The 13,664-nt window shown below is 37.5% G+C and overlaps 1 protein-coding gene across 2 annotated transcripts in view; it reads right to left on the reverse strand.

Moving 5' to 3' along the window:
* fam102ab (family with sequence similarity 102 member Ab) overlaps nucleotides 1–13,664 on the reverse strand; it is a 58,236-nt gene that overhangs the window by 13,393 nt on the left and 31,179 nt on the right. For both annotated transcript variants that reach the window (XM_017701699.2, XM_017701700.2), the window contains exons 4-5: nucleotides 10,497–10,617; nucleotides 9,842–9,871 (exon numbers count right to left, since the gene is read on the reverse strand). In XM_017701699.2, coding sequence (XP_017557188.1) covers nucleotides 9,842–9,871; nucleotides 10,497–10,617 — 151 coding nt within the window. The remainder of the gene's footprint in view (nucleotides 1–9,841; nucleotides 9,872–10,496; nucleotides 10,618–13,664) is intronic.

Genomic DNA, 13,664 nt, shown 5'->3' on the forward strand with positions numbered 1-13,664 from the left:
GAGTATGGGTCATGTGGATAGCAAATACAATGGCTGTATTTGTATTGTAGACATTGTGACTGCTGGTTCCTATCACCACCACAGTATAGAAATCTGAGTTTCTCTATATTGACCATCTCACATCAGAACACTGTGAATGACATTTACACCACAAAATTATTAAGAAATCTAGCAAGCAATTTTGGAACTCTTGCTAAAATTCACAATAGAACCACATCATGGCTCAGGTATTATGATATTGCATCATGAGGCCTCCAGTGATCTCCACCAGAAAACAGCTGTTGCAATTCACATGACTGCTCATGTGGATTGTGTGCTTACATGCCTGCACTGAAGCAAGCAGAAAAAGAGGAAGGAAAGGGTTAACCTCTATAAGAGTGCTGTTATGTAACCAAAGGCATGTGAAGCTGGCAAGGTCATTCATCTACCAAGAGCCCCTCTCGCTCGCTCTTGATAAGAGCCTCCAACACACGCTCTCACACAGTGCTCTCCAACCATTTCTGAACATTTTCTGAGCCGATTGCACTACCAGATGCCATTCGTCTTCCGTGTGCTCCACTTACTGTTTGCCACTCCTTCTTTCACTCGATTATCTGCTTATCATCTCACATCTGGCACAAGTGTCAAAATACTGCCCTTTAAAAATTCATAAAAGACTCCATTCAACCTGCTAACAATAGTGGAGTCACATCCAGACGTGCACAATCATGCACACAAACACTCCACATTCACAGGCATGAAAACAGCACAAAAGCACCAAAGCTCTTTGATTATTAAAGGGACTTTTTTCAGAATTTTCACACCGGAATTGAAGACAAAGCTCCAAAATGATCCCTCACAATGGCACGTTTTCCATGTAACATCTCCTGTTCATTTGAAAAAATTCAGTAAACTAGAAATGATAATGGGATACAGTCCTGAATGAATATACTGGAACTGTGGTGCACTAATACAAAATTCACATAACTGAGAAACTGGAGTGCATCATCTTCTATCTGAAGCGATAGTTCAAAGTCAAATGCACATATTTTCCCCTTACCCCAAATACACTTGATCTGCCAAGACACACCTGGCGTCAGAACTTTGCTTCTGTAGTATTGCACTGGAGCTGAGGCTAAAGTACAAATCTCAAACATCACTTTCCTCAAAGGTAGGTAATGAGAAAAAAAATTGCTTATGCAGTTCTTGACACTGTATGGCACAGTTATGTAGCATTATGAAGGGGCACAATTTAACAGTATATTTTTTGTAGTGGAATAGACTCAAGTCTAACTGCTGCTCATGCATCATCTTGTATTTCCATCTTTGTCTTCTGTCATTTTTTACAGAAATTGGACAAATATTTAAAGCCATAATCATGAGTGGCTTTGGGTTATGAGCTATGTTTATGCAGCAACACAATCTGATTGGTATTCCCTTGTATGACTTGTTTCTCCCCGTTTTCTCTGACTCTGGTTTTTTATTTGCCCTTTGGATTGTTTGCCCTGGACCTTCTGCCTGTTTTTTAACAATGATTTTGGATTATATAAGTCTATATTCTGTGAAATCATTACAATTGGTTAAGACATGTTCTACCCATGACGCTACACACATAATAACAGTATGCTTTTTTTAAAATATCATTCCTCTGAGCACAGGTTGCTAATTAGCAACTCGTTTTACGCTGTGACTAACTTGAGCATTTCTATTTCAGCACATACAAAACCAAAAATACACTCCTTGTGGAACTTCTATAACATAATATTTGACCTGTAGTCAATTTGGTCAAATTCTGTAGGAGAATTTCTGTAGGTCTACATCAAAGCCTGAACTACCATGGAACAACTAAACAAACTACAACCAGCAACAAACAATTGGAACATAATTCGGCAAACAAGATGGCCTGTGAAACGATTTACAGTCTGGCTGAAACAGAGCTGAGCTGAACCTGATATAGCAACAGTGTTTAAAGCCACTACTTTTTTGGGCCAGAGAAATGGTCAGTCTTAAAGCACCTTTGTTCAGGACTTCTTTGCTTTATTTTTTCTGATCTTGGAGAATTGTTGTATAAAAGCAACAGAACAGACAAGGTTATGTGATATATAAAATGTAAATCTGCATGTTTTATAGCTTTAAAGTAATAGAATTTAAACTATATTATCTGAATAATGGTGCTGTAATATAGTACTAAAGCATACAATCAATTAGTGAGAGCTACAGACCAGTGAGAGCCTCCACACGGCTGCGTTAGTTTAAACTCTTAAGAACTGATTCTTTAATCCAAAAAATAAATAAATAAAAACCACTTAATTTGCGCCTATGTAAGTTCAAAATCGTTCATTTCAACTGTGCCATTTCCCATATTGTGGTCACAAAAGTGTAGCAGTGTATGACATATTTTAATGGATATATTTTTATGTATTTAGCTTGTCTGGTTGAAAGAATATAGCATTGCATTGAAACAGTAAGGTCTTCATCAGTTTACCAAACTCTCAGAACCCTTCAGTGTGGTACACTTAACACCACCTGTTGGAAAGTTGCAACACTTGCACTTGCACTATTTTTGCTAATGGTAAATTGAGGAAAATGCAAACAATGAAATACAACAGCTACTGCTTCAAACGTTTTCATAAAAAATTGAAGAGGAGAATAATCACATATGAAGCATTTTGACAGGCTAATAATTAATAATAGAGTAGTGTGAGAGCAGTGTTCAAGCCCAGCACAGGAAAGCACTTGTAAGGCTTTTAACACTACACTCCTGCCATCCTAGTTATGTCACTCTAGTGCTACACTACATATGAGATCATTTGATCCATTCCATCATCGCAAGTCTAAACAAGTTACTGTTGACTGTGCAATCCTCATTGCTTATATTAATAATTATTAATTATTATTTTAAATTATTTTAAAGGTACATGTTGTTAAGAAACATTTTTACCCCTGTTTTTAGATAACAGTAAGGATATAGTTCATAGGCTTCAAAAGCAGGTCTATTTGAGATAACAACACAACTTGGGGTATGCGTGTGATGATGATACACTCTGTGGCATGCTATGGCTGATAGGGGAAGAGAGAAACTGTAAATTTGATGTTTGGTCAAGCGGTCATTCTAACAGCAGAGGATCTGGAGTAAAGCCAGTCTGACTGGGGAGGGGGGCTCCAGTATCAGTGAAACGCTGTAGGTAGTTTCTGCATCTGTAGTACTACTTGGGAGGGCTGGTTTGCTGATAAGAAGCTTTGCAACAGAAAGCAGCTTTGAGGCCGCAAAAAAGACTTAGACATATGGCGGTAGTGTAGTGAGCCACCTGCTTGACCCTCACTGTGTGGAAAGCGTGTGCATCTGTCTGTCTGCTCTCTGTCTGTTTATAGGCCCAAACACCAATCTCTATCTACTTTCTCTTTAAAGCTTCCTCTCTGCCTGCTAGACTTCTGTTTTCAGGAGCCACCAGACAGGATTTGCAAAGTTTTCTTTAGAGACTTCAGCGGTTTCCTATCCTCTTTAAGAGATCCACATTTTTCACGTGATAACAGGACGCCTCAGTCAGGTGAATGAGACTTGTGGAGCTCGGCAGTACCTATGGAAATGGAGGCCAAAGATAGAAATGGCCAGGAAGGAAATAAAAAAACAGCTACTTATGATCTGAAATCTGGCCTGAAATGCCACAGAATTGTTTGTGGCTCAACATAAAGTGAAGTAATGATATAAGAACTAGTAACCATTCAGCATTATACCTGCTGTGTACAATTTCTTTTTGTTGTCAAAGAGTTAAACTGAAGAAAAAACTTTTGTATTGCCTAAGTAGCTTTGGATTTCTTCCTGTAGGGTAAATGTTTAAGGCTGCACTATATAAGTTTTGGGGATTTGGTGACATGTCTGGTGAAAATGTGGAACTGCATGTGTGAAAGAACATTCTTTAACACTGGTTGTGCTTCGATCCCTTCTGTGAGCAGATAAATCTGATGATCGCAAGTATGTCAAAAGAGTATTCAAAGAGAACTCAGTCAAAACTCTCTGAATGCCATGTCTTCCTAGGATGTGAATTTCATCAAAAAATGTTGCATAGTGCTGCACTATGCACAATTAACAATTACGAGCACTATACCTCAACAGCATCATTTATAAACACTGAAAGTTTCAGTATTGGTATTAGAAAAGAAAAAGGGATATGGCATCTCTGTCAAAAGGATTGCTAACACAAGTAACACTGCTTGGTCGTTCTCTCTTTTGTTTGCATGAATGTTTTAGTTTTGGTTTACAAGAGAATTTTACATTTTTTTTAAAGTTTTGCAGAATTAATTCACTAGGCTATAACTGCATTGAAAGTGGTCTGATGTGAAATGCTCTGTTCTAGAGAACCTTGCTGAGCCTTGATTAGTGGTAGTGATAGGAACCAGACATCAAATGCTTTTAATGATTCTAAATGCTATATCACAGAAATCTATTAAACAAAATGGTTATGAACATGTTGTGTAATGCGTGAGATGTTTTATGATGGAAAAAGCCTAAAATATTTTTAAAGCAATTAATGGTGGAGGGGTACCCGCAGGGTGTTGTAAGGCAAAATAGTCAACAAAGAAAACTAATTTTCCAAAAGCGTCTTAGCTCAGACTCCACTGTAAGACAGGAAACACCTTTTTTAAATATGTAAAGCTGGGGGTGTTGCAATCTGAAGTTTCTCCAGCAGGAGAGGGAACTATTAGCATGTAAGCTGCCATAAATTTACATGAATCTAACAAATGCATATTTGCAGCAGCATCTATTAAACTGACTGGTGAAGTAGATTTTACTGTTTGACCATCACCAATGCTGCATATAAAAAGTTCATTAGTTATTTTGGATAGTTTTACATAATAGACATCACAGCAGCTGATTTGTATCACCACCACTGTAAAGAAATTTGGTAAATTTCTCTACAATTTACCCCTCACATTATAAAAGACTCTGAATGATTGAATAAAGGAGAATTTAAAAAAAAAAACCTGGTAGAATTACCCAACAGATTTACAGGAATCGTAAATTATGAGATTTTTGACAACATGCTGTTTTGTCAAAGAATAGAAGAGCAGACATTAAGTTCTTTAAACACAGCATTTTTCTTGACAAGACACCAGATTTTACTTACTGGCACCTCAGTGTTACTTTAGTTTTAATGGCTGTGATCTCATTACATTTTTCCACTTTGAGAGAGCAGCAGGAACTGGAACAACCTCTCTGGCCCTTATTTCTGTTTTTGTCCGTCTTGGTCAGGCGGCCATAGTCCAAAGGTCTACCCTCTTTCCCCTCGTTCTCTTGTTCTGCACAGTCGGCAGAATGTTCTACGATGCTGCTCTCTTGCTACACCAGCAAATGAGGAGGAGGCCAAAGTACAAGAGAGCACTTACCAAAACAACATTGCCCTGTCCTTCAAACCAGACCCTCTACTCTACCCACTGTAATTGTATGGATACTAGCAGTTCCCAAAACAGTTTACAGTAGTCAACAACAAACACTCAGCATGTTTACTGACATCTAGTTGAACCAAATCCCTTTTTCCAAGATAATTTAATGCTTTGCAGTAACATACTCTTATTCCAGTGTATTACATAAGAAAGGCCTCCACTCTTTGTTGATTACAGGCCTCACATTGAGCAGTTTATTTATCTACAAACTCTTAATTTAAGAGTCTCTAGTCTAAAAGTCTTCAGGCACATCTAAATGGGGCAATCTGGATGATCTGATTAAAATACTCTGCAGTTAAACTGCCAAGCGTAAAACTAATTCATCAGTACTAATTCATACACACACACACACACACACACACACATATATATATATATATATATATATATATATATATATATATATATATAGAGAGAGAGAGAGAGAGAGAGAGAGAGAGACGAGACAAAGAGCCACTTACAACTAAGCCTTTTGTTTAAGCACCTCACACAAGAGATGTTCGCAAACTAAAAATAATCACTTTTTTGAAGCATAATACAATTTTGGTGCTTCATCTGCTGGATTTCCTCTATTACTGGTAAATATGTGAAACCATAATATTAAATAATATGTTGGTTTGGCTCTAGGAGATCATCTTCCGTTCTGATGCCTGCCTCAAAACATGATAAAGTTACAGTAGTGCTGCTTCTAAAAACCAGTAGCTGTTGGCAGGCCTGGTTTCCTGCTAACTGTCTTTCAATCAGCACCTCAGTCGCACACCTCCACTGAGATGGCAAAAACAAGATAAACAGCTGCTGAAAGAAGCCTCGAGAGGATGGTGCGGACAAAAGCTCATCAATCAAATCAGCCGAGCAAACAGAAAACACTCTGCTGCTACTGCTCCTTTGAGAGAGTCCATATCATGTGATAGGTCAGAACTGTGACAGACAGAAGTCACATTTTTTATAGCAGCAACACATTTACAGAATGCTGTAACTGCAGGGTCATTGGTCTTCATTGACCTTAATGTCTCATGGAATATATAGTACTCTGCAAGAGGCATATGAGAAAATTATTTGTCGAGCCATTTATTGGGGTAATAAGTGTTAAAAAAAACACTAGAATGAATACCAGTAGTTACTGCGGAAGCCTTGAGCAAGCCCAGTTACCATCCAATACCTGCTTTAGATAATCAATATTTCATTTAATAAAATGATTAAATCAGGTGTGCTGCTGTTAGTATTTAACACATTTATGTAATGAGTGCAGTTCACTGAGAAGTCAGAAACCAACCTGTGATCTGAGATGGTGTTTCAAAAAAATTTTTTTTGTCTGTAGTTAAATTTTATAGTTCTTTTGAACTTTCAACATGTACTGCTGGCTTCAGAAGAGCACAGATTGGTTTCTGAGTTCTCAGTGAACAGTCCTCAGTGTCAACTTTACTGTTTACATCTCCATCCAAAACGTTGGAATTTCTGTTCAAAAGTTTGAAATTTCAATAGCATAAAACCAAATTGGGTGCAGATACACGTACAAAATGATTTAGTACATTTTAATGACAGTAATAATATTAGATTGGCTTAAATGAAATAAAATGACTTAAATGGCAATAATTCCAAAGTTTTGAGCAAATGCCTTTAGTTCAAATGTCTAAGATTATGAAAAACATCTCTAGTTACACTCAGTGGTGTAACTGGTGTCACTCAGCTGACTGCAGAAGTGGATCTTGTATATCACTGCTGTCGAAAGAACATTTTGTATCGCCATTTCTGTCGCTTTTTAGTTTTTGACATGATTTGAAAGTGCCTGTTGCTCTTTATATTGTGTGCACATTTCATAAAGAATTGACCAAAAAAGGCCCAAAATCTGGTTCCACCGACTTACATTAGGTACAGTAGGTTTTTCCTTCTCTTGTAAAGTTAACATTTTTGAAATATGAGGTTTTCTTCTGACAGCAGCGATTTGCTGATACTGAATATCTCAAAACGCTACAAATCACTGGCTTCCCTGTCTATGGATGCCTGTATTGCTTAATAGTATATAAAATATGTTATACTGGTGTAAAAAAGTATCACAAAATAGAATGCACACGCTAAAATGCACACACACATGCAAACACACACACATGCACACACATGTGCACACAAAGCAGGAATTCCAGGGAGGGACTTCATTCCAAACACATGTCCAGACTAGACTGGGAAAGCTCACTGCACAGGGCATTACATAGGCTAGAATCCCTGAAATTATGCTTACTAGAATTTTCTCTCTCCCTCTCTCTCTCTCTCTCTCTCTCTCTCTCTCTCACACACACACACACACACACACACACACACACACACACACACACACACACACAAACATGCACGCTTTCTCTTGTGCTCTCTGCATCTTGCTTTTCAGACATCATAACTGATACAATCTGAACTTCCACGTAGGTAGTGCTGGGTGCTACTGATAAATTTCACTATATTTTCCATATGTATCACTGTACCGCAGTACAGGATTATATTTTGTTGGCTTTATTATGCATTATTTATGTTAATAAATCCATGTACTGCTGAATTGTATTGTTCTACATACTGCCACTCTATGCTAAAAGCCACACATAAACCACACAATTACTATCTATGCATTTCAAGCTGTTCTCTTAAACACAGTCCAAAACATACACGGCAGTTTTGTTAACTGTGAAAGCTACAGATGAGGTCTGAACAGTCATGAAAGTCTAAAAAAAAAATCTGATAGTAAATTAAAATTTTCAATTAGCCTCTTTTGAAGGTTACACATTCTCATATGTAACAACCATGAAATCTGAAATTTATACTCCTCCATAGGCAGTGTAGTTCCTATTTAGTCAAAGGCTAAAAAGTAAATATACAAAGACTTCTTTAGCTGTCTAAAGACTACTGCACCACACAGACAGTACAAAGCACAGCTATAGCACTTAGGAAGCACAGCACAAAACCCTAAAACTAATAAACAGCAAGCTCAAGCTACTTTTGCACACTTGTACAGATTTCATTTGTAAGGAATTAATTGTATCAGCTAATTAACTCTTCATAAACCCTAAGACTAAAAGGAGTAATGTGAAAAACAATGTATCTAAGCTAATAACCTTAAGCCGGGGTAAACAGGCGCTTATCTTAAATTTTACATGATGTCACCTACTATGAATTTGTAATCCAGCCCTGGATGGTGTGAACACCTTCATTAAAAGCAATAGTTTAAAATTTTTGGACACTGCATGTCAGCTGCCTGATGCGTCCAATGAGCAATAGCCTTAAGGCTTCTATGTGGAGCTTATCACTTGTATGGTGTTTGGGTCTGTGAGACCCATTTTCAATGTTTACCCCCAAAAAATGTTATTTATTAGTATTTCAATGCCAAATTCTTTGGCCTTTGCTCATTTTCTTGATGAACATAAAATAACACATGTTCAATGACTTCACACTGTACACTCCCTACACATTTATATTACACATGTGGTGTTGGGGTGAACGTGGGAACAAAACTGTGGAGGTGCTGCGTCCCTTCACATTGTTCCACACTGTTCTCCTCTTACATGGCCTGCTGTTAAGTGTGTGTGTTTGTATATGTGTGAGAGCGGACAACATGGACAGGCTGCTGACTGGCTACAGCTGCTAAAGGAGAACCCTACACTGGCCACATGTGATGTTTTAAACATTTGGTATTTTTACATAAATTGTTACAGCTCTTTTGATTTATAAAAAATAATAATGCAGTGTGTCCACCAGACTCACAAAGTTTATTTAACGAAGGTTAAATAAAACTAAGATATGATGCACAATGCCTCACAAATTCCAAAAAACAAATTTGGCTTTTATGCCCACCACAACTCAATATCTCTATAACAAAAAAATCATTGGCATAATGCTTTATCAATAAAATCCAGAAAAACAGTATTCTTAGCAAAATAGATGCTCTTAGGCGCATTACAAATATCCTAGACATAAGCAATTCCATCTTATTAACAGTGTTCACTCTTGTTGGTGTTTATGATGCTTTAGTAATAGTGTATATAAACATGGTCTTGCCAATAAAGCTTAGAAAACTGAATTGAATTAATGATGAATTAAGTGATGCAGAATTGAGTATGAGTTGGAGAATACAAAGTAGCACAAGTTTACACACTAACACAGCAAATGCAGCGAAGATTCTGTTCTCTACATGAGTGTTCATGAAAACGACTCCACTACTCCCAGGGGAGCACATGCTTGCAAACAGGCTGAACAGGATAAATGGACACACTGACTTCTTCCAGAGAGAGAGCAAGAGAAAGGATGAGAGATGGACAGATAGAAACAGAGAGATGGGCAGAAACAGACGGTTCTAAAAAGAGAGAGATAAAGTGGTATGAACAGTAAAAAAGAGAGGGAAACAAAATGGTCAAAGAAAAAGCTCATGGCAGACTCGTACCTTTGAAAAAGACTTTCCACCCTTTAGTTCCTGTAAAGTGAGACAGACAGAGAGAGAAAGGTCCAGTGAGAATAGGCAGACATGATTATGCAATCAGTTAGCTATTGCCATGGTTACTGTACAGGGTGAACAGAGTTCAAGCACAAAGGAAAAGAAACAAGCACCCTGAAACACAATATTACTACTCTTACAATGCAATACCATTTACTTCACAAAACATCTACTATCATCTTGTGAACAGTGAAATAAACTGTTCAAAAATACTTCAGTATTGATTTTTAAATACATTATAATGTGCTTATTCACGTGTCATAATGATAAATAGCATTCAAATAAAGCGCTACAGTATATTAGCCAAGGACCATTGACTGTATAGACATATTTAGGGCATTCACTGTTGATTATTTTAATAATGGAGTAAAATAACAAATACTTTGACAATAATCAATTAATCAAAGTTTTTAAGAAAAGGTAACTACAATTGACTTAATTATAAGCACTCTAGTACTTTTATTGTGATATTAAATAATATTTAAAAAATAAATTTTAATATATTGAAAAGACTTGTGTTTAAAAGTGTGTGAGGTAAAGCAGAGCATGTTAATGATGCTTAATGTGTTCCTGAGTGTGTGAGTGTGGTTGTGTGTGTGTGTACCTTTCGCACAGACACTCGGCAGATGCAGGGGTCCAGGACCCCTGTGTTAGGATTGGCACTCAGCTTACACACAAAGGAGAATTTCTTTCGCCAGCGAACACAGTTCTCCTGCACCTCTTGCCTGTGAATAGAGTGAGTGAGAGAGAATGAATGGGTACCTATTTTATCATCATCACCATTATGGTCATCAGAACCATTATCATCACCATTATCATCAATACAGTCATCTTCAACACCAGCATGATTATCATGACCATTGTTATAAACACTATCTTCATTCATCATCATAAATGGCTGCATCACCCACACAGTGTACAGTATTAGGTTCATAAATACATACTGACTCTACATACATTCTGCACTCCATTCAGGCTTTTTGCTCTTATAGGCACATGACTCCCATGCAGGTCATGGCTAGCAGTGCTAGTAGTGCTTGCATGTTTGTCTGCTGGACTAAGAAATGGTCACAACGATCGGTAGGGAAGAGCATTTGAACCATATTTGCTACTGTAATGTACATAATGAAAAAATATTTATATTGTTATGAATAAAAATGTAAGATTAGCAGAGGTTTACAGCATGTAGCTAGGATAAGAAGTATGGATGTAATAAAGTACATATTTTCAGGTTTGTTATGAACTGTTCAATATTCAATATTTTTAAATGTCCTGATTTGACAGAACTATAATTCTGTTCTACTACTATACTTGCTTTTACTTAGAGCATGTTGTGCCTGCCTTATAACAAAAAGATTATAACAAAAACTTCTATATCTTCATTTAAATCTAATTATAAGCAGCAGATAGAAAACCCCAGTCATTTGAGCATGAGTGTAGCATAAGCAAATGGCTTTCTATAGAAAACCAAGACCATGTTCTTCCTACAGGTCTACACAGACATAAAAGTGAAGCCCAAACTTAAACCCTAACCCTAAGCAAAGATGTACCCACAGCTTGATACCTGACCTAACCAAGCCTGCACAGTATTGCTACATTTCACAGTTTTACAGTGTTCTGCATGTAAGTAGACCAGCAGAAAATGTCATCCTTAGAAAACCTTTATATCACACCAGTATTTATCATCAGTATATTTTAGTGGAGTTGCTGATATACCTGGCACAGAACATTAATGTTAGCCCTGCTGCACCAAAGTTCCTCACGCTACTGCTTCTACTGTACAAATGTTTAACACACTTTGGGGTGAACTTAACAAGCAAGGAGAAATATCCACTGAGAACTTTCACCAAGCCAAAACATTCCTCTTGTCATTCATCCAGAGAAAGAGAAAACGGTGGGAGTGCACGGAATTTATGTAGGCATAATCCTTCAAATTAAAAACAAATGTACTACGTTAAATCACTGATTAGACAACCACCCTGAATCCGGCCCAAAACCTGACATGGCCCTCTTGGGTACGAGTTGGGTAGCAGAACTCCACTTCTTCCACCAAAACACAAAACCTAACTATCATTAAGAGCAACCCCAAACCTGTCCTTAGATCAGCAGCATGGACTAGTCTTCTTCCAATGGAAGACTTCAATCACAGCTAAATCCTACTAGCCATGCTGCTGCAGTCCACAGTCTGACCGGGGTACTATAAATGTCAGAGAGAAACCATCCATCGCTGATCTTGATCTTCCATTCCCCTCTTTAACTATCCTCTCTGCAGTACTCACTAATGAAAGTGGGTCAGTATGTCCCTTAATCTTTCACTACTTTCTCTTTCATTCCCTCAAATCTCTCTCTCTCACTTTGCTCCAAATATCCTCTTTCCTTCTTCTGATTTTTCCTATTAATCCTTTCAATTTTCTCCCTTGAACATGTTTAGTGTTCTTCCTTGGCAAAAATGCTAGGCATTCTTAACCAAACCTGTAACTAAACACTGTAAACACTTGAAAGTGCATTTACTCAGTTCAAGCTTTAAACCATCTGCCTCTCTTGGATGATGCTCTCAAGCTAATGCAGCAGTGTTGACCCCTGCCTCTCTCAGATTTCTGCTGTATTGATGGCAGACATGTCCACTATCTGTCCTTTTAGCACACTGGCTGGTGGGCATTGTGTCAAGGCATCCGTCCCTGATATCTGCTTATGTTTTAGAAAGACAATTTGCAGACTTATCAGACAGCCTCACGTCATAGTGAGTGCGTCATAGTGACCAAGCTGGCTTTAAGCCACGATACACCACAGGATATATTGCAATCCAACCTGCAAGGTCATAATACTTGAAGAGAGACACTTCCATCTTTTCCAGATAGTGAACAATCAAATCCAACTGTTAGTACTGATATAGTAGAAGCTTTCAGCATGGAATATAAACAAAGTACTATTAAACGATAATATGTGGACAGGTGTCATCATTTTCCTCATAGCCCAAATTAAGCTGACAGTAAGGCCTGTACCCAGTGACAGTTAACTGAGTTACTGCACTATATACTACAATAATACCACATTTATTGTACCCAACATAATGTTAGGTGTTACAGTTCTATAAAAGTGGCTAGTGAGCTGTGCTGGTTGAATGCAGACTATAGCGTCAGACATCAGACTAACCAGGTCTCTGGAAAAATACAAGTAAAATCATGTCTCAGCTTTTAAACATCAGGCAAAACAGGTCATTTCAAAAGCCACAGGTGAAATGGCTTCAGAGAATAAGGCATTAGGTTAAACTAAAGTAAGCTGAGACAGAAAAGTTTATGTGGCATTCGCAAATTCTGTTTTTTCCTACTAAAAGAATTAGTTTTGTGGCCAAATTGAAAACTTTTACTGAACTGGGCCTTTATTAGGTTCTTTAATTTCACAACTTTACCTTACATGCTTTCACTTTATTTCTTATGCCTGCTGCAATCACATAAGCGGCAAGGCATAAAGAGGCCAAAGTCGCTGCTGGTGTGAAAGCAGGGTAAAGGACCCAGATGCAGAAGTGTTGCTATTGCTATTTATTTTCAGAAAACATTTATGTTAACTCCTACCCATCCTCAGATATGGATTAATGCTGATTTTTTGATTCTTTAGCTTTTTTCCCTGGAGCTACAAGAATAATGTAGTTGCCAGACCAAAAAGCAATGGAATCTATATAAAAATTGAATAACGTACAAACAAATATCTACTACTTTTTTTAAACTATGACACACATTTTAATAGATAATAGTATGTTCTACAGTGTCAAAAT

The sequence above is a fragment of the Pygocentrus nattereri genome, chromosome 23, assembly GCF_015220715.1.
Source record: "Pygocentrus nattereri isolate fPygNat1 chromosome 23, fPygNat1.pri, whole genome shotgun sequence".
NCBI classification, from domain to species: domain Eukaryota; kingdom Metazoa; phylum Chordata; class Actinopteri; order Characiformes; family Serrasalmidae; genus Pygocentrus; species Pygocentrus nattereri.